Below are 18675 nucleotides of genomic sequence, written 5' to 3' on the forward strand. Positions count from 1 at the left end.
GTCCCTCACACGGGGCTGCTCCCCCCACGGCTGTGCCTAGAAAGCCTTCCTTCCCAGCCGCCACGGGCGCCCCTTCTGCGCCAGGAGCCCGCCTGCTCCCTCATCGGTTGCCAGCCACCCTTTCCTCTCCACCCTCCCCGCCCTCGAGGGGAGACGCCACCCGGTCGTTAGGGCAGAGCTGATGCGGCCGCTCTCCTGGGGACCCCGCCGCCGCCGGCTCAGCAGGCCGCTCGTGGGCTGTGAAGGCTCCCCGTTAGGGTAGTAGTTCCCCCAGCCCGTCCTCAAACGGCAGGGACTACCGAACCGGGTCCTCTCCCGTGCCGCCGTCTGCGTGAACTCGTTCAGGCTTTTCACCGGAGCTGGAGGCCAAAGTGGTTTAGATACGTACAGTAAAGGGTGTGGTTATATTATACTCTTGGATTATGACAGTGTAAAATGAAGGCTTATGAAAAAATAAGCTAGGAGGCAGAATGCCAAAATTCAGTCCTTCCACAATCCCCTGCCCGGATGGTAAGCTGGTGGTAGGATGCTGGGTTTGGTCACATACCTATACTGCTTTTCTGATGAAACGAGTAACTTCTCTTCCGTATCCCAGGAAAGGAATTACAGTATTTACTTGAACCATACCATGTTACTGAAAGCAATCCTCTTACACTGTGGGATCCCAGAAGACAAACTCAGTCAAGTCTGTGTCATCCTGTATGATGCTGTGGTAAGCACTGAATTACTTTGACTTGATAGTGAAGGACGCTAATAGTTCATACGTATTTTCTTAGTGTTGTAACCATGGAACTGAATTGGGAGTTTCATCTCCTTCCTCATTTCTCTAAAGTAAAAAAAAAAAAAAAACCAATTGGAGGGAGTGATTGTATTGAGAATAAAGGGCTCATGCCCTCCCCTGAATTCTTCCCACGCACCCATTTATGGATGTAGTCATTGGGATTTTCGGTTGAGTGCAGGGAGAGTGGTTTAGACCACGGCGGGAGCCTCGGCACCTGCTCCCTGTCGGGCCGGGGCCGCAGCCCCTCCAGTTCCTCTTCCTGAGGGAGCTGCGTCGTGGCACTTGTGGTTCTCTAGTACGTGTGCGAGTTCTCCACGGAAAGTGTGCAGGGCCTGGGGGGCTACTGAAAATTTTGAATAGTGTTATGGTGCTGGGATGAAGGTGAATGCTTATCTTTTCTAATTTCTTTTCGTGTTAAATACTGTTTTTATAATGGGCATCCAGGAGATTGAATGACCTATAGGTTATTCATGGTCCACGATTAAGGCAGAACAAGATAGTGGACGTCTGTGCTGGTTTTCTTTTTCTCTTTTTTTTTTTTTTAAGATTTTATTTATTTACTTGAGAGACTGCACGTGAGAGAGTAGGAGTGGGGGGAGCAGCAGGTAGAGGGAGAAGCAGGCTCCCCACTGAGCAGGGAGCCCGATGCAGGGCTCGATCCCAGGACCCTGAGATCATGACGTGAGCCAAAGGCAGACACTTAACCAACTGAGGCCCCCAGGCGCCCCAGGCTTACTGTTTTCTAGACACCAAGAAGCCTAAGTAGCTTTTCTCTCATCCGGCAGGTACACCTCAGGGGCCCTTATTTTACTGTTTTTCTGTGGTGCTTTCCCCCCAAGTGCTGCTGCTCTGTGGCAGCAGCAGACGCACTGTCCGTCGGACCCTGGCGAGAACCCCAGGGATTGTGAAGGGGGCTTCACGTCATCCTTGTTCATATCCCGCAGCCACAGCCTAACTGCCGGCGTGGGAAGCAGTGCTCAGAGCCCGGCAGCACGCGGCTTTTGCCAGAGGGACACGGATCCGTTATTCCCTCACCATCCAAACAGAAACCCCCCGGTTTGGCCTGTCCAGCTCTGAGTTGCCTCACCACTCAGCAAGGGCAACCTCCCCCTTTCCGTTCTTTTACGTCGGAGTTTTCATATTTTAAGACACATGTTAGGGGCGCCTGGCTGGCTCAGTCAGTAGAGCGTGCAACTCTTGGTCTCAGAGTTGTGGGTTTGAGCCCCACATAGGGTGAAGAGATTACTTAATAAAATCTTAAAAAAAAAAAAAAAAGAAAAAAGAAGGAGACAAATGTTAGTTTTATGCGAATTAGAAAAAAAAATTCTAATCACAGAATTAATCCATCCTTCATGATTAGGAGCAGTTTGTCCAAAACGGAGGGTATACACTTGTCGGAATTAGCCTGGAGATCATATCTTTATGTTCAGGGCCAAATTTGGTGACTCTCGTTGTTCCCTTTCTCTTCCACGTTAGACGGAAAAGCTGACGAGGAGAGAAGTGGAAGCCAAGTTTTACAATCTGTCTTTGTCGTCTAATAGTGTAAGTACCTAGTGACGGAGCTGTTACCGCTTCCTCTGTAACTTTGTGGTACCCCGATGCTCGAGGCGGTGGGGCAGGGCTGCTCCCCGGCGCCTCACAGACAGGTTTCCCTTGAGTGTGCATAGTTCCACGGCAGCCTCGGGGAGGAGAGCCCAGCGCGGGGCTCAGAGCCTGCCTCCCCACGCTGCTGGTCACCGTGCGGTCATCATCCTGTCCCTTCCTGATCACCAGCCGCTTTGCTCTCCCGCTCTGCACAGCCACGCTCGGCACAGCCTCACTGCTGAGCGAGCGGGTCTAGCACTGGTTGTCCTCTTCTTCTTCTTCTTCTTCTTTTTTTTTAAAGATTTTATTTATTTATTAGACAGAGATAGAGACAGCCAGAGAGACAGGGAACACAGGCAGGGGGAGTGGGAGAGGAAGAAGCAGGCTCATAGCAGAGGAGCCTGATGTGGGGCTCGATCCCGTAACGCCGGGATCACGCCCTGAGCCGAAGGCAGACGCTTAACGACTGAGCCACCCAGGCGCCCCTGGTTGTCCTCTTCTGAAATAGATCCTAGGGGACGGGAATGAGGCACGGAGCTCTGCAGATCCGTTTGCGTTTCCCCCACCACCCTATCCCCTGCTCTTCCAACATGTCAGTGGAATTAAAGCTCCTGCTTTTCGGGTACATTTCTTAGTCCTGAAATGTGACATTGGATCCCAGTGGCAATAAGGACTATCTCGAGGGGTAAACAGGTTTGTCCTGTTCTCTCAACAGGCATCAGATGGCTCTGTGATCTTCGGCCCAGTAACCCATACCTCATGGAGTCACTGGATAGCCGAAGACAACGGGGATTTTTGCCATTTTCCCGAATGTTTGTACAAGAAGAGAGACTTCTTTAGAACTTCCCTGGAACCCCTCTGGGGCACTCGGTTACATGATCCTGTGGTGATCAGCAAATTCACGTAGAGGATAGATTAAAACCTGACCATACACAGGCCGGGCGGAGACGCTCATTCTCCGGACACCTACGCCGCGGCGGGCATCGTGCTGGGCATATAAAGGAGGCAGCTGAAGCGTCCACGGGCTGCCCTCACCTTCCTTCATACCGGCCTCTAAAAAGCCGCGGGGGTTGTGTGTGCAGCATCTGTCGACCCTCGGAGCTCTAACCAAACTTGCACACACCATAGCTCAGAGCAGTCAGCAGTCAGGGAACTCAACAGATGAGATAGCCTAGGAGTTCTAGAAATTGAGCCAGGTTAAATTTTTGATGTTAAATACTGGATACCTATGAGCAGAAATAGTTCCGTTTATAAATAGCTTGAAGACTGTGCTCAGGAAACTGCCCAGTCTGGTGATTCCCTGCCTGAAGGTTCAAGCCCAGGAGGTTCTTCGAACCAGTGTCCCGTTTCAAACACATTTCACACTCGCACACGAAAGCTGCATCCGCTGCTAAAATGTCAGCTTCTTGCTGTTGAATCTCTGGTGATTGGATGATAAGCAGTAGTTCAAAGTTGTACATTTGATTAGCTTAAACATGGAGAAACTAGCACCTAATAGGAAGGCATTTGGTGCTGTCATTATTTAAGAGTGGAACTCTGAAGAGAGTTGGAAAGTAGAAATACTGCAAGCCGGTGTCTGGCCCCGTGTTCCGAGTTTACAGACGAGACACCTCAGGCGCAAAGAGATGTTGTGACTTGTCCAGAGTCACATGGAGTTGGTCGATGATGGGGTGAGGACTCAAATCTGGAGACAGTGACTCTAGTAGTGTTTCTGGAAGTTTATTAATGGGGTAATTTAGTGTTAAAATTTGAGAAGAAATAGTTTTTTTATTTTAAGAGGAAAAACATTAAGAAATTGAGATTATATTACTTTTTGGATTTTTAAAAAATACACGTGGTGTATGATTATTAAACTGGATTAAGCTGAGTCTTCATTCAGCTCTGTTTCCATGCGCCAATTTATCATTGAACCACGTTACACTTGCATAGTCTTAAAGTAGATACAGTTTTAACTCCCAGAAGCTCGAGTGGAAATTTCTTTCTGGCTTATGACTGTAGTTACTTTCTGCTTCCTGTGCTGCGTGCCAGGGACTGGGCCTGGCCCACAGATCATCTCTAGCCATTGCCCTCAAGTGAAGCACGACAGGTGCGGCAGCCGGGAGCTGAGATGGAGGTGTGAGTCGGAGGGAAGGATCAGGGGGCTGTCTGTGGGAGGTGACACCCAAGTGGCAACCCAAGGCTCCAAACAGGAATTATTCAAGCAAAGGGAGCAGAGGGAATTTCTGGCTACTTGAGAGTAGAATTAGAACCAGTCGGACTTCGCCCTTCCGTGTGTCCGTCCACCCCACCCGCACCCCCACTTCTGTGCCTGCAGCAGGGAGTTGACGAGAACGAGGGAGGTGAAGAGGAAATCTTGTCAGCTAGTACGCGGGGCTGCTCTGCTGGGGTCAGCATTTGCTGGGAGTAGGTGCCCACAGCACTCCCGTGAGGCGCTTTCCAGTTGCTGGAAAAGGATAATCCTTAGGTCCCCAGTAAAGGTTAAAATTGCCTCTGACCACAAACTCCCTGCTCGTGGAGGTGCCCAAGCTCCGCCGTGCCCCCGTGTGTCGCAACACCACGCGGAGGGCGGCTTCCCTGCCGTGGATCGGAAGCTAAATGTGCCTCTTTGCTTTCCAGCTCTGTCGACTCTACAAATTTATTGAGCAGAAGGGAGATCTGCAAGATCTAACCCCAGCAATAAATTCATTAATAAAACAGAAAACAGGCGTTGCCCAGCTGGTGAAGTACGGCTTGAAAGACCTAGAGGAGATTGTTGGGCTGTTGAAGAAACTCGGCATCAAGTTACAGGTCGGGCAACCGCTGGATTCTCCTGTGGGTCTGTGGTGCCAGCACAGGGGGAAATGGGGGTTTTGGGTTAATGCTAGCACACGTTTTCTTCCCCCAGAACTCTGCTTTCTACATTTTGGAACTTCTGATTTCTAGTAACAGTTTTGGCTTCAGTCAGAATGTCCTTGCAAGCATCATGATTCCTGTAGTACAGTGAGCCCGATACATCAGGGAGCCTCAGCGAGGTGGTGATTCCTGAAGAGAGCAGAGTTCCTCACCCGGCAGGCTGCACGTAGACATCTTACTGATTGCTCTGATGCTACTGATGGAAAACCGCGCCCTTGACATGTTTGCGTGGGCTTGCACTTCACAGGTCTTGGTCAATTTGGGCTTGGTTTACAAGGTGCAGCAGCACAACGGAGTCATCTTCCAGTTCGTGGCGGTCATCAGACGGAGGCAAAGGGCTGTATCTGAAATCCTTGCAGCTGGCGGCAGATACGACCTGCTGGTGAGGGCTCGCCCTGTATTCCTTCGTTGATTCATCCTGGCTTAATGTCCTTTCTTTCTCAGCTTGATACTTTGAAATATTCCAAACCTTCAGAGAAACTGAGCCAGTGGTATAATTGAACACCTGCATGCCTTTTATCTAGGAATAGAAATGGACCGTGAACCACATCTGTAATGTTTCTGACTTTTATTTTAAAATAATTATAGGTTTACAGGAAGTTACAAAGAGAGTACAGAGAGATCTTGTGTACCTTTCGCTCCGTTTCCCTGAGCGGTTAAATCTGGTGTAAGTATAATAAACTAGCAAAGCCAGGACACGGACATCGGTACGCTGTGTGCGTATAACTCTGTGCCACTGGATCGTGTGTGTATAGTCTGGTCACCACCCCACACCAAGATCCAGAGCTCTTCTGTCGCCGTATAGATCCTTTGGTGCTGACATTTACTAGGAAGTATGGAAGCTTCACCTCCCTGGAAGGCCCTATACCCATCCCCCCATTTATAATGTAATTATCTTAAATACTTCCTCTCCATATATCGAGGCCCACATCAGACAGTGTTAGGCTTTTGCTTCACCTATCAAACTCTTAGAAACTCAAGAGGGGAAGAAAGTCTGTTGTACTTTACCCGAATTTCTGGTTTCTGATGAGAAATGTGCTATTGTTTGAATTTTCCCATATAGGAAAGCTGATTTTCATGCAACGTTTTTAAGATTTTTTTTCTTTGTCTTTAGTTCGAAATTTGATCATGATGTGTCTTGGCGTGACTTTCTTTGGATTTATACTCTTTGGGGTTATCTTAGCTTCTTGAATCTAGAGGTTTATGTCCTTCTCCAGTATGGGCCCCCCCCACCAAGTGCCAGCAGGGTGGCATCAGAGAACACTAAATGGGAGCTAAGACTTTGATATCTGCCTGGGGTAGTGGTCCCCCAACCCCCAAACAGTGCCAGTGGAGGAACCGAAGGATTACAGACCCTCACCTCCACCCAGGCAGTAACGAGGCCACGCTCCCCACAGTACCAGTAAAGGCATGTGTCAGGCATATTATTGTAATATCTCTTACATCTCGCCCTCTTTTTGCTTTCCTTCGAGGACTCTGATGACAGATGTTCAAGTTTTTGTTATATCCCTGAGGTTTTTTATCACTTACTTCTCTGCTGAGACTTTCTAATTTTTTTGGCTCAAGCCTGCTCGTCATGCTTGTTGAAGCATTTTTGTGATGGTTGCTTTAAAATCCTTGTCAGATATTTCTAACATCTGTGTCAACCTGTTTTGGTGTCTGTTGGTTGCTTTTCTTACACATTTTGAGATCTTCTTGGTGGTTGCCGTTATGCGTGATTTTTACTTGTACCCTGGATATTTTCAGTATTACAAGACTGGAGCTCAGCTAGATCTTTGGTCTAATAAGCCTCTTCTGAGAGGGTGCCAGTAGGGGCAGGGGGTGCCACCTTGCTACTGTTGGTCGAGGGTAAAGACTCAGGTTCCTTACCCCGCTTGCTTCAACATCCCTAGTCTGGGAGGGGTGCCTTGTTCCTGTTTCCCACGTGCCTCCACTGGTACTGTGGTGAGGGGTGGGGGAAGTGGCAGGAGACTGCTGGAGAGCAGGGAAAGTTCCAGCCTCCCACTCAGCCGCCTCAGGCACCACCCCCACGGGGAGGTGGCCTCGTCACTGCTTGGGCGGAGGTGAGGGTCTGTAATCCTTCGGTTCCTGGCCTCCAGTGACACTGTTTGGAGGGCAGGGGGCAAATACCTTAGGTATCAAGTCCTGGCTCCCATTTAGTCTTCTCTGATGCCACCCAGCTGGGACTTGGTGGGAGAGGGGGACTCCTTACATCTGGGTAAAGGTGTGGGCCCCCACTCAGACTTTGCTGGTGGGGGCGGGCCTATGCGTCTTCCTGTGGTGTTCGGCTGGAGCAGGGTGGGGGTCATAAAAACATTTTCAGCCCTGCCAGGTTGCCCTTTTCTTGGTCTTCTGGCTAGAGTGAGCAGGTTTCCTGGGCGCCTTTTGTTGGTTCTCTTTGGCACTTCTGGCTTGTCAGCATGTATTACCCTCAGATCCTACAGGTCCTGCACCCGTGTGTGCCCTCTCTTCGTGTTTGCTTTATAAGTAATGTCCAGGATTTTTAGCTGTACTTAGTGGGAGGAATGGAAGTGTTCCTACCTGTCTGGTCCAGAATCAGAACCTACCTGTGTAATTTTAAATTATCTAGTGACATACAGCAAATACAAAGAAACAGGTGGAATTTATTTTAATAATATATCTTATTTAACCCAAATATGTTGTTTCAACATACAGTCCAAATTTTCAAAATTTTTGAGCTACTTTACATTTTTTTCTAAGCCTTTGTAATCAGTGTGTATTTAACCCAATATACCCAAAATACTATTTCAGCATGTAATCTGACATCTCAGTATGATGAATGAGCTGTTTTATATCCTCCTCTTTTCCCATTCTGAGCCCGTGTATTTCACATACACAGCGCACGTCAGTCTGGATTAGTCAGCCTGCAGATACTCAAGCCCACGTGCGGCTGGGGGGCTGCCCTGTTCAGCAGTGCAGCTCTGGATGCAGCATTTGGTAACTTTTTCCTAAATTGGCACGTGTGCTTGCTCCCATCTCTCCCTTCCCCGCCCCCCATTCTCTTCTCTCTCTCTCTCCCCCAGCCCATCACGTACTGTTTTTTGGTTGAACCCTTTGATGATAAGTTGCTGACAAGTGTGTGCCCTCCAGTCATCGCTTTGCTTGTGATGACAGTTTCTTCTCGATCTCATAACCAGAGCTGTGCCTTTCTTCCCAGATTCCCCAGTTTAGAGGACCACAGGCTCTGGGACCAATCCCCACTGCTGTCGGGGTCAGCATAGCTATAGACAAGATCTCTGCGGCGATCCTCAACATGGAAGAACCTGTAAGTTCCAGTTTTGCTTTCCAGCGGGCTGAGTTGCCTTTCATCTTAGAGTCCTGTATATGGAGCCCTGGCTGGGGCGGTAGGCCGAGGCTTTGGGAAGTTCTCTTTGCCATGATAGACAAGCCTAGGACCTGGCATCTGTCCTCGTGTGTAAGGCCTTAGCCTTTCGCTGGGGGACCTGGGGCAGCTCATCCATCTTTGCCTGGCCTCGCTCTCCTCGTCTTTGATGCAGCGTAAACGTGAGGTGTAGTGTTGGCAGACGCCTGTCAGAGCCCCTTGTTCAGAAATCCTGCCGTACTCTACAGAGCTATAAATGGTTCTTTTTCCTTTTTTGTAGCTGAAATAATTTCCAGAAAGACTAATATAAAAGGTTTTTGACCTGTCTTCACATGAGTGCCGCCTCCCTCCTGGTGCTGGTCCCGCCTGCCGGCCCACGGTCTCACTCCTCTAAATGTAACCCTCTCTCTCTGACCCAGGTCACAATAAGCTCTTGCGACCTCCTGATCGTAAGTGTTGGCCAGATGTCCATGTCCAGGGCCATCAACCTCACCCAGAAACTCTGGTCGGCGGGAATCACAGCACAAATCATGTATGACTGGTCCCAGGTAATGAGACGCACGGTGCCGCCGAGTGGAGTGCGCGCAGTCCGGCCGCCCCGGCTTTAGAGTAGGGTTCTCTCAAACTCCACTCCTCTCTGGTTGGAGTTACTTCCTGGGTTAGTTTCTGATTGTTACAGGAACAAAGGACCACGGACGCAGTGGTTTAAACACTACAGGCCGGTTATCTCACATTTCGGGCATTCAGAAGTCTGATACGGGTTCCACTGGGTCTGCTAGGGCCCGTGCCTTCTGAAGGCTTGAGGGGAGGGCGCATTTGCCCGCCTTCTCCAGCCCCAAGAGGCCTCCCGCGCCCCTCCATCTAGTCCCTTCCTCCACCTTCAGACTCAGCAGTGTCACATTTTCTTTCCTCTCTGACCTCTGTTTCTGTCTTTCCATCTCTACTTCTGACCCTCCTGTCTCCTCTCACAAGGATCCTTGTGATGACACTGATCCCACCCAGATTATCCAGATCGTCTCCCTGTCTCATGATCTGTAACTCAGAGTTCCTTTGACCATAGAAGCGAACATGCTCGCAGGTTCCAGGGATGAGGCTGGGACGTCTTTGCAGGGCCAGGATCCAGCCTAGCCCCCCGCCCAAAGGCATTTGGTGTGGAGCCTGTGGGGGCGGCTGGCTCTCCTCAGAGCTCCCACAGCAGCCAGCTCTGGGGATGGAAGTGAGGGAAGTGGCAGCCTTGAACCCGCCTGCCCTTCAGAACGGGGGGGCCTGCAGAGAAGTGTGCACTGCCACGAGCAGATCACAGAAGGGCGTACGCTCCAGTTCGCGCACGCTCAGGCGCCCCGGAGCATGAAGAGACGCCCAGGGAAACACAACCTCCATCCTCCCTCCTGCTCTTTGCACGTCACCTGCGGGGGGGCGGGGGGGGTTTGGAAGCTGCTGCGGTCTGTGCGTGTGGAGAGAAGACCTCCTGGCAGGAGTGTGCAGAGCAGTGGTGTGTAATCACGTGACAGAGCAGCACCCTCTTCCATTGGTTTCCTTGTTTCAGAAATTGTTAGAGGAGTGTTCTTCCAGAAACCATGACTTTGGTCCTGCCCAGCGGCAGACCCTGCAGGCGTCTCTGCTCCACTGCTCAGTGGCTTTACGCTTTACTCCTGCTTTACACCGTCCGCTGTTGCTGCTGCCTTGGCCTTCCTCGAGGGCCTTCTTGTTGTATGTGTACTGTCTAATTTTTTGGCACCTTCCACCAAGATTTGAAGCTTCTGCAAACCTCTTACTGTGTCCTGAGCACATTGATTGTCCATGGCCCCTGAGGACAGCAGTGGAAGGAAGAAAAGCAAGGTCTTATTCCCCCTTTGAATCCGTACTCTTCCGACTTACTATCTGTATGTCCTGAAGTCAGCATGTGAGCAGGTCACTTTGGAAGTACAGTCGAACCCCGTGTTTTCAGTCTCCCTAACAACTTGAAGCCGCTCTCCGTGCTCTTGTGTTTATCTCACATGCCGTGTTTGTTTCAGTCCCAAGAGGAGCTACAGGAATACTGCAGACATCACGAAATCACCTACGTGGCCCTCGTCTCAGACAAAGGAGGAAGCTATGTCAAGGTACAGACGCAAGGAAATCTTTCACGGTCCAGCAGGCACATTTCCCAAACCGTGTAGTAACTGTGGAGCACCCAACCTCCCGCTGACCCCTGGCCTTGGGTGTGGGTGCAGATCCGTTATTTTATTTGCTGGGCCTGTTCTTGGAGAAAGGCTATAGAGTAAGAGAGAATCTGAATCAGAACCCTTCCCTTCAAATCAAAAATCAAAAACAGTGGCAGTAGGTTTTTCCTACTTTTCTACCTCCGTTCCCTTTCTTCATCTAAGAAAAGAATAATAACTAGACGGATACCTGCTGGTTGGCATATGCTGTGGCTCTTTCCTAGCCAGTCTTACTCTGTTGCATTTAACTTACAAAGCTCCTAAATATACCACCCTCTAACCTTTATTTCTATTTTTAAAGAAAAAGAATCAACATATTTTCCCCCTTTTATAAGTCCTTGTCAGGTTTTATGACCTGGGTGATGTTGGCGTCATAAATGAGTTGGACAGTGTTCTCTCCTCTTCCATTTGCTGAAAGATCGTGCACAGTTGGTATTATTTCATCCTCAGATGTTCGGTCAGACTCACCAGTGAAGCCGCAGGGACCTAGACAGGGAGCCGCTCAGGTTGCCTCTTTCTGAATAAGTGAGTTTGGGTAGTTGGTATCTTCCCCGGAATGTTTTCATTTATTTTCAAATATTCTCTTTTACTACCTGTAGGATCTGTAATGATAATCCCCCCTTTCATTCCTGATAATTGGTAATTTATGTCTCCCATTCTCCCCCCCCCCTTTTTTTTTTTTTTTTTTTTTTACTTCACCAGGCTGGCTAGAGGTTTATCAGTCCTATTTGTCTTTTCAGAAAACCAGCTTTTGATGCCATTGATCTTTCTCTATTTTTTTGTTTTCTATTTTATTGATTTCTATTCTTCTTCATTCTGCTAATTGTGGATTTAGTTTATTCTTTTTCTGGTTTCTTCAGGTAGAACTTTAGATCAGGGATGGATAAAGAACAGCCTGTAGGCCAAATCTGGCACAGCCTATTTGGCTATGGCCTGTGAGCTACAGATCGTTTTTACATTCTTTGTTTAAAAAAAAGTATGTTGGGGGCGCCTGGGTGGCTCAGTCGTTAAGCGTCTGCCTTCGGCTCAGGGCGTGATCCCGGCGTTCTGGGATCGAGCCCCGCATCGGGCTCCTCTGCTGGGAGCCTGCTTCTTCCTCTCCCACTCCCCCTGCTGTGTTCCCTCTCTCGGTGGCTGTGTCTCTCTGTCAAATAAATAAATAAAATCTTAAAAAAAAAAAAGTATGTGACAGACCGTGTGTGGCCTATAAAGCCTAAAATACTACCTGGGCCTTTATAGAAAAAAAAAAAATGGCACCTGGCATGGATCACTGAGTTCAGACTTGACTTTTCTAAGTATAAGCATTTAATGCTATAAATGTCACTCTTAAGGACTGCATTAGTTGATCCTGCACATTTTTAACATGTACTGCTTTCATTTTCATTTAGTTCAAAATACGTTCTGGTTTCTTTGATTTCTTCTTTGATCAACAGGTTATTTAGAAGTGTGTGGCTTAATTTCCAAATATCTGGGTTATTTTCCAGCTATCTTTCTTTCATGATTTCTTTCCTTTTTTTTTTTTTTTTTAATTTAAATTCAGTTACCATATAATGTATTATTACTTTCAGAGGTAGAGAGGTCAGTGATTCATCAGTCTTATATAATACCCAGCGCACATTACATCATCTTTAATGATTTCTAACGATTTAATTCCTTTGTGATCAAACAACATACTCTGTATGACTTCAGTCCTTCCAGTTTTACTAAGCCCTTAGAAAACAATTGTCTGTTACTATGAATGTTTCACGTGCACTAGAGAAGAGCGTGTATTCTGCATTGTTGGGGGGAGTGTTCGATAAAAATCAGGTCACGTTAGGTGGTGGGATTGCCGAAGTCTTCTGTATCTTTATTAATCATTTTGTCTATTTGCTCAGTCGGTTACTAAGAGAGGAGTGTCAGAATCTCCAGCTATCGTTGTAGATTGACGTTTTTCTCCCTTTAGTTCTAGCAGTTTTGCTTCATGCATTTTGAAGCTCTGTTACTTGGTGAATACAAATGACAGGTGTTATTTGTTTGATGAACTGACCTCTTTATCATTATGAAATGTTCTTCTTTATCCCTGATATTTCTTGCTCTGAGGTCTTTCGATTAGTGTTTGCATGGCATGTCTGTTTCCATCCCATCTGGGTCTTGAAAGTGGGTTTCTTAGAGACACGCAGTAGTTGAGTTTTGCTTTCTGATCTACTCTGACAATTCCTGTCTTTTAATGGGACTAGTTAGACCATTTATAGGTAATGCAGTTATTGAAATAGTTGGGTTTAAATCTACATTTTATTACTTTTCTAATTATTCCATCTGTTCTTTTTTTTTTTTTCTTTTTTCTTTTCATGCCTTCTTTTTAGATCTTTACTGTTGGTTTGCTAACCATTACTCCTGTTTTTGGTGAGATTTTTTAGTCACTTCTTAGAGTTTACAGTATACACCTTTAACTTAATACATTCAACCTTCAAAAAACATTATATGCCTTTCACCTAACAGTGTAAGAACCTTATAACAGAATACTTCCATTTCCCTTCTCTCATTCTTTGTGCTGTTGTTACCAAATATTTTTTCTTACATAAGTTATAAATTCCACAATACATTGTTTTTATTTTGGCTTATAATTAGTTATTTTTTAAAGAGGGTTTTAAAATAAGGGGGGGAATGTCCTTTATATTTACCCACATATTTACCATCTCTGGAACTGTTGATTCCTGTGTTGAGGCAGACATCGTTCTGATTTCATTTTCCTTCTGCCTGAAGAATTTCTTTTACTATTTCTGGTCTGTGCAGGTCTGCTGGTTTATCAGTTTTCTCAGTTGTTTTTGGTCTGAGAAAGTCTTTATTTCACCTTCATTTTTTTAAGATTTACTTATTTTAGGGACACTTCAGTGGCTTAGTCGGTTAAGTGCCTGCCTTTGGCACAATAAAAAGGCATGATCCCGGGGTCTTGGGATCGAGCCCCACATCAGGCTCCCTGCTTAGTGGGGAGTCTGCTGCTCCCTCTCCCTCTGTCTCTCCCTCTGCTTGTGCTATCAAATAAAAATTTAGAAAAATTTCAGACATTATTTTTTAAATATTTTTCCGTCCCTTCTCGTCTTTTCCTTGTAGGACTCTGATTACAGTATGTTAATCATTTGATATTGACCCATAGCTCATTAAGACTCCATTTTTGTCTTCTGTTTTTTCCTTCTCTCTATGCTTTATTCAGGACCATTCACTGATCTTTTTGCAATATCTTACCTGCTGTTAATCCCACTGCATAGATTATGTATTTTTTCATCTGTGTAAGTTACATTTGTAACTTCATTTATCTTCCATTTCTGAGGTTTTGTTTCCTTTACATTTTTTATAAGATTTAAAATAGTCATTTTAGGGGCACTTGGCCGGCTGTCAGTAGAGCATGTGACTGTTGATCTCAGAGTTGTGAGTGTAAGCCCCATATTGGGTGTAGAGGTAATGTAAATAAAACTTACTTTATTAAAACTTATTTTATTAAAACTTAAAATCTTTTTTAAAGATTTTATTTATTTGACAGACATAGAGACAGCCAGCGAGAGTGGGAACACAAGTAGGGGGAGTGGGAGAGGAAGAAGCAGGCTCATAGCGGAGGAGCCTGATGTGGGGCTCGATCCCATAACGCCGGGATCACGCCCTGAGCCGAAGGCGGACACTCAACCGCTGTGCCACCCAGGTGCCCCAAAACTTAAAATCTTTAAAAAAAAATAGTCGTTTTAAGGTGCTTGCCTACTAATTCCATCATTTCTGACACTTCTGAGTCTATCATTTCTTCTGGTTATGAGTCATATTTTCCTACCACTTTGCATGCCAGTAATTTTTTTTTTTGAAGATCTTATTTGACAGAGAACAAGTAGGGGGAGCTGCAGGCAGAGGGAGAGGGAGAAGCAGGCTCCCCACCGAGTAGGGAGTCCGACATGGAGCTCAATCCCAGGACCCTGGGAACATGACCTGACCCGAAGGCAGATGCTTAACTGACTGAGCCACCCGACCCTCCTGCCAGTAATTTTTGATTGGTTGTTGGACATTATGAATTTTACACTTTTGGGTGCTAGTTTTTATGTTCCTATAAATACTGCTGGGCTTTGTTCTGGGGTGTAGTTAAAATTCTTGAATTGGTTGACCTTTTCCAGGCTTCATTTTCCGTGTTGTTAGGGCGGACCCAGGGCAGCCGTTGGTCTAAGCTGAGTTAGCCCCATTACTAGTAAGGCAAAACCTTTAGGTGGATTCTGCCTGGTGCCCTGTGTAGTCTGAGGTCTCTCTACCCCGGTAAGAATACCAACTATCCCCAGCCCTGTGAATTCCAGAAATGAGTACGCCTACTCTTTTCTGGTGGTCGTTTGCCCAGCCCCAGACAGTTTTCTTTCAGTAGTGTACAGTTGAGATCTCTGGCAAGAATTAAGTGGACTGCTCCACAGAGCTTCCGAAATTGATCTTTCTCTGTGAGTGTGGAGCGCTCTTCTCTTTAGTCCTCCACCCCACAGTCTCTAGCCATCTCGGTCTGCCTAAATTGTCTCCCTACCTTGACAAGACTCCTGGTCTCTGTTTAGGTTTCGCGGTCCTGTACTGCAGTCTGCAGGCATCATCACAGTAAACGGGCGCTGGTAGGGCACTCGCTGTGTTTCCTTCTCTTGGAAAATAGTCCTCCGCTACTTGTTGTCTAAGGTCTGAAAAACCATCGTTCAGTGTGTTGTCTGACTTTGTTTAAGGCAGGAAGGCAGTTCTTGTAGTAGCTTATCCTTTATGGGAAGATCTGCAAGTCCCCACTACTCGTCTGCTTGTTAGTCGCAAAATCATAAACGACTCTAAGAACTGATCAGGCCTCTTCCAGAGCAGAGTGCTCCTGCAATACTACGAAGAGAGGGCCATCAAGCCTCTGCTGCATAATTTGTGTTGTAATACACTGCTGTAATGATTAACGAATTTTAAAAACTTGAATCAGTCTCCTTCCCAAAATTTACACTCTGTGGTCTTAGTTCTGCCTTCTAGAGTAGTCAAAATAACAAGTCTAATTTTTCCTCCTCTCGGCCACCTTGAAATAAATTGTAGGAGACCACTGCCACGTCACTCTCTCCTCTTTTTTGGTTTAAACATTCTGGTTACTTAAGCCATTCCTCATAACATGATTTCTCAAATCCTTGACCCTCCTAGTTGACCTCCTCTAGACATGCCTTGTCAATGTCTGTCTTTAAATGTGATACTAGAATTCTACAGAGCACTCTACGCATATTCTGACTAAATGAGAATGGTGTCTGACCTCCCTCATTCCAAATACCGTATTTCTCCTCATACAGCTTACTGTGAACTCTTAGCAACCATGTGGCTCTTTGGCTTGTACTGAACTTAGCAACTAAAGCCCATTGGCCTTTTCTCAGTTATCACCATGCCTGGCTGGCCACCTACAATGAGGGCTTTCAGTATAGGACTTCACATCTCCATTACATGTGCTCTTGTTCGTTCTAGCACATTGTTTCAGCCAGTCTATCTTTTGAATCTTGAGTCACTTTCATATTTGAAGAGCAAGACATCACTTCGTTCATCCATTTAGCAAATGCATTTTAAGTGTTCACAGTGTGGAAGGGGATGGAATTTTAGATCCTAAAGGATACAGGGACATTGAAGCATCAGGCCCTGCTGTCAGGGATCCTCTAATCTGGTAGGGAACACAGTCGTGCATGATTATGAGTTAGCAAATGCTAAATGCCATGAGAGTCCTGCAGTGCAGTTCTCTGAGGGTTCCTCAGCCTGGGAGATTACCTCAGAGGTAGCAAGGAAGTCTCCAGGGTGGAGGTGGGATTGAGAGGGGACCCTCGTGGATGGGCAGGGTAGAGATGTGTGCTGAAAGGGACTTCTAAGCAGAAGGAATGGCAAAGGTAATGGTAATTCTTTGACTAGCCTGTTCCAAAGTCAGAGGGAGGCCAGCAGAGAACTATTCTGGGTATTACCCTGAATAAGTCTACTTTGGGTGAAGCAGAAGGACTGCAAAGGATACTTCAGCAGGAGAGAATGGTTTTAGCTAGATCATGGAGAGCAAAATGCCAACCAAGGAATCTGGACTTCATGGAGCAGCGAGTGGGGAGCCAGCATGTGTTTTGGACAGAAAGGGACATTAGAGTGGTATGTGAGAAAAATTAATCTGCAGGGGTGTGTAGCATGGAACGGAGTGAGTGGAAGATAGCAGTGGGAAGAATATAAGGCTGTTTGAAGGCAAGGTTGAGTGCTGGCCATGGAGTGAAGATGAAAGAGCAGGTACCGTAGAAGTGGATGAAAGGACTTGGGCTTGGAATGGAGAGGGGGGCACTGTGGAAACTGATGACTGACCATGGGATGTTCAAGGGGAAGAATTATGTGGAAGAATCAAATGAAATAGGAGCTGGTTAGTCTTGGCCTTTTTAAAATCCTCTCCTCAATGATAGGCTTTCCCAGTCTATACCAGGGTTTCCCAAAGCCAGTGATATTTGGGGCCAAATAATTGTGGGGGCTGCTGTCCTGGACACTGTAGGAAGTTGAACAGCACCCCAAGCCTCTACCCATGAGATGCTGGTAGCACCCCGTATAGCTGTCACAACCAGAGAGGTCTCCAAACGTTGCCAAATGTCCTGTGATGAGCAAAATTGCCCCTGGTTAAGAACCACCAACCTAAACTGTTCACTTCGTTTTATACTCTGATTCAGCCTGTTGGCTTCAGAAATTGATGGTTCTGTTTCATTCTTTTTAAGGTTAAGTCTTTTGAGAAGGAAAGGCAAACAGAGAAACATGTGCAGGAGTCTGATCTTATAGACCACGTTTTGCAGAAACTCAGAACTAAAGTCAGTGATGAAAGGACTATCAGGTAACAAAAGCCCAGAACACCAGCTGTGACTGTAGAACTTCTGTTCCTTTATCTTAAACATCAGTTTGATCCTTTTGGGAAACAAAGATACATCAGGGTAACTTTTAATGGATCATTCTGTTGCTTCTGATTAACTCAGCAGTTTAAATATGGGACCCCCCTGTATAAGACTAATCATAGTTGCAGGGTTTGTTCTTCATAACATGTCAGAGAATATTTTATCAGTTTGAAAGGCCCAGGGAGCCAAAATTAATCCTATTTGGTCTGTTAATCAGTACATTTTGGTAGTGTTTTGTCAAAGTATTTGAAAGATCTACTATATTCTGGGAAAAGATGGCATATACTCATGACGGAAATGTAAATTGTTTCAACTCTCTGGATAGGAATTTAACAAAGTTAAAATTGCCTTAAAACTAAAAATTAAAAAGAGTAAAAATTATTCCATGGGGGTACGTACAAAGATGTCTAGCAAGGCATTGTTTATAACAGTTTCAATCTTTCTGGTCTCAGAACCACTCTATACCCTTAAAAATTATTTGAGAGCACCAAAGAACTTCGTTTATGGGGGTTATAGCTATCAGTAATTTGTTAGAAATTAAAACAAACATTTTAAAAATATTTATTTTAAAATAACAATAAACCCAAGGCACCTGGATGGCGCAGTCAGTTAAGTGTCAGCCTTCAGCTCTGGTCATGATCTCGGGGTCCCGGGATCCAGCCTAGGCTCCATGCTTAGTGGGGAGTTTGCTTCTCCCCCTACCCTTCCCCCCCCCCGCCTCCGCAAAGCTCTCTTTTGCAAAAATAAAAATAAAAAACCATTTTCCAAAACAAAAGAAATTTTGGAAGAGTGACAGTTTGACATTTTACAGATAATGCATTGTTTTACATTTTTGTAATCTCTTTAACACTTTAATAGAAAAAACTAGATTGTCACTATCTGCATCTGATTCAGTCTGTTGTGCTATCACCCATCATACAGTCTCTGGAAAATTCCATGACACATTTGTGAAAGGATGACTCGAAAAAGGTAAAGGCTTAGAAGAGG

At 46.2% G+C, this 18675-nt stretch overlaps 1 protein-coding gene across 4 annotated transcripts in view; it reads left to right on the top strand.

Annotated features, from left to right (window-relative positions):
* EIF2AK4 (eukaryotic translation initiation factor 2 alpha kinase 4) overlaps window positions 1-18675 on the top strand; it is a 103141-nt gene that overhangs the window by 76724 nt on the left and 7742 nt on the right. For 2 of the 4 annotated variants that reach the window (XR_005831924.1, XM_040620451.1), the window contains exons 26-32: window positions 596-712; window positions 2258-2323; window positions 4982-5152; window positions 5505-5639; window positions 8436-8543; window positions 9020-9148; window positions 10616-10702. Coding sequence is in view for 3 of the 4 variants with exons in the window: in XM_040620451.1 (XP_040476385.1) it covers window positions 596-712; window positions 2258-2323; window positions 4982-5152; window positions 5505-5639; window positions 8436-8543; window positions 9020-9148; window positions 10616-10702 (813 nt within the window). In the remaining variant the exon portion in view is untranslated. Of the gene's footprint in view, window positions 1-595; window positions 713-2257; window positions 2324-4981; window positions 5153-5504; window positions 5640-8435; window positions 8544-9019; window positions 9149-10615; window positions 10703-17517; window positions 17631-18675 lie in introns of all 4 variants that reach the window. The other 2 variants (XM_040620449.1, XM_040620450.1) reach the window with 2 other exon arrangements.

The sequence above is a fragment of the Ursus maritimus genome, unplaced genomic scaffold, assembly GCF_017311325.1.
Source record: "Ursus maritimus isolate PB19 unplaced genomic scaffold, ASM1731132v1 scaffold_35, whole genome shotgun sequence".
Taxonomy (NCBI): domain Eukaryota; kingdom Metazoa; phylum Chordata; class Mammalia; order Carnivora; family Ursidae; genus Ursus; species Ursus maritimus.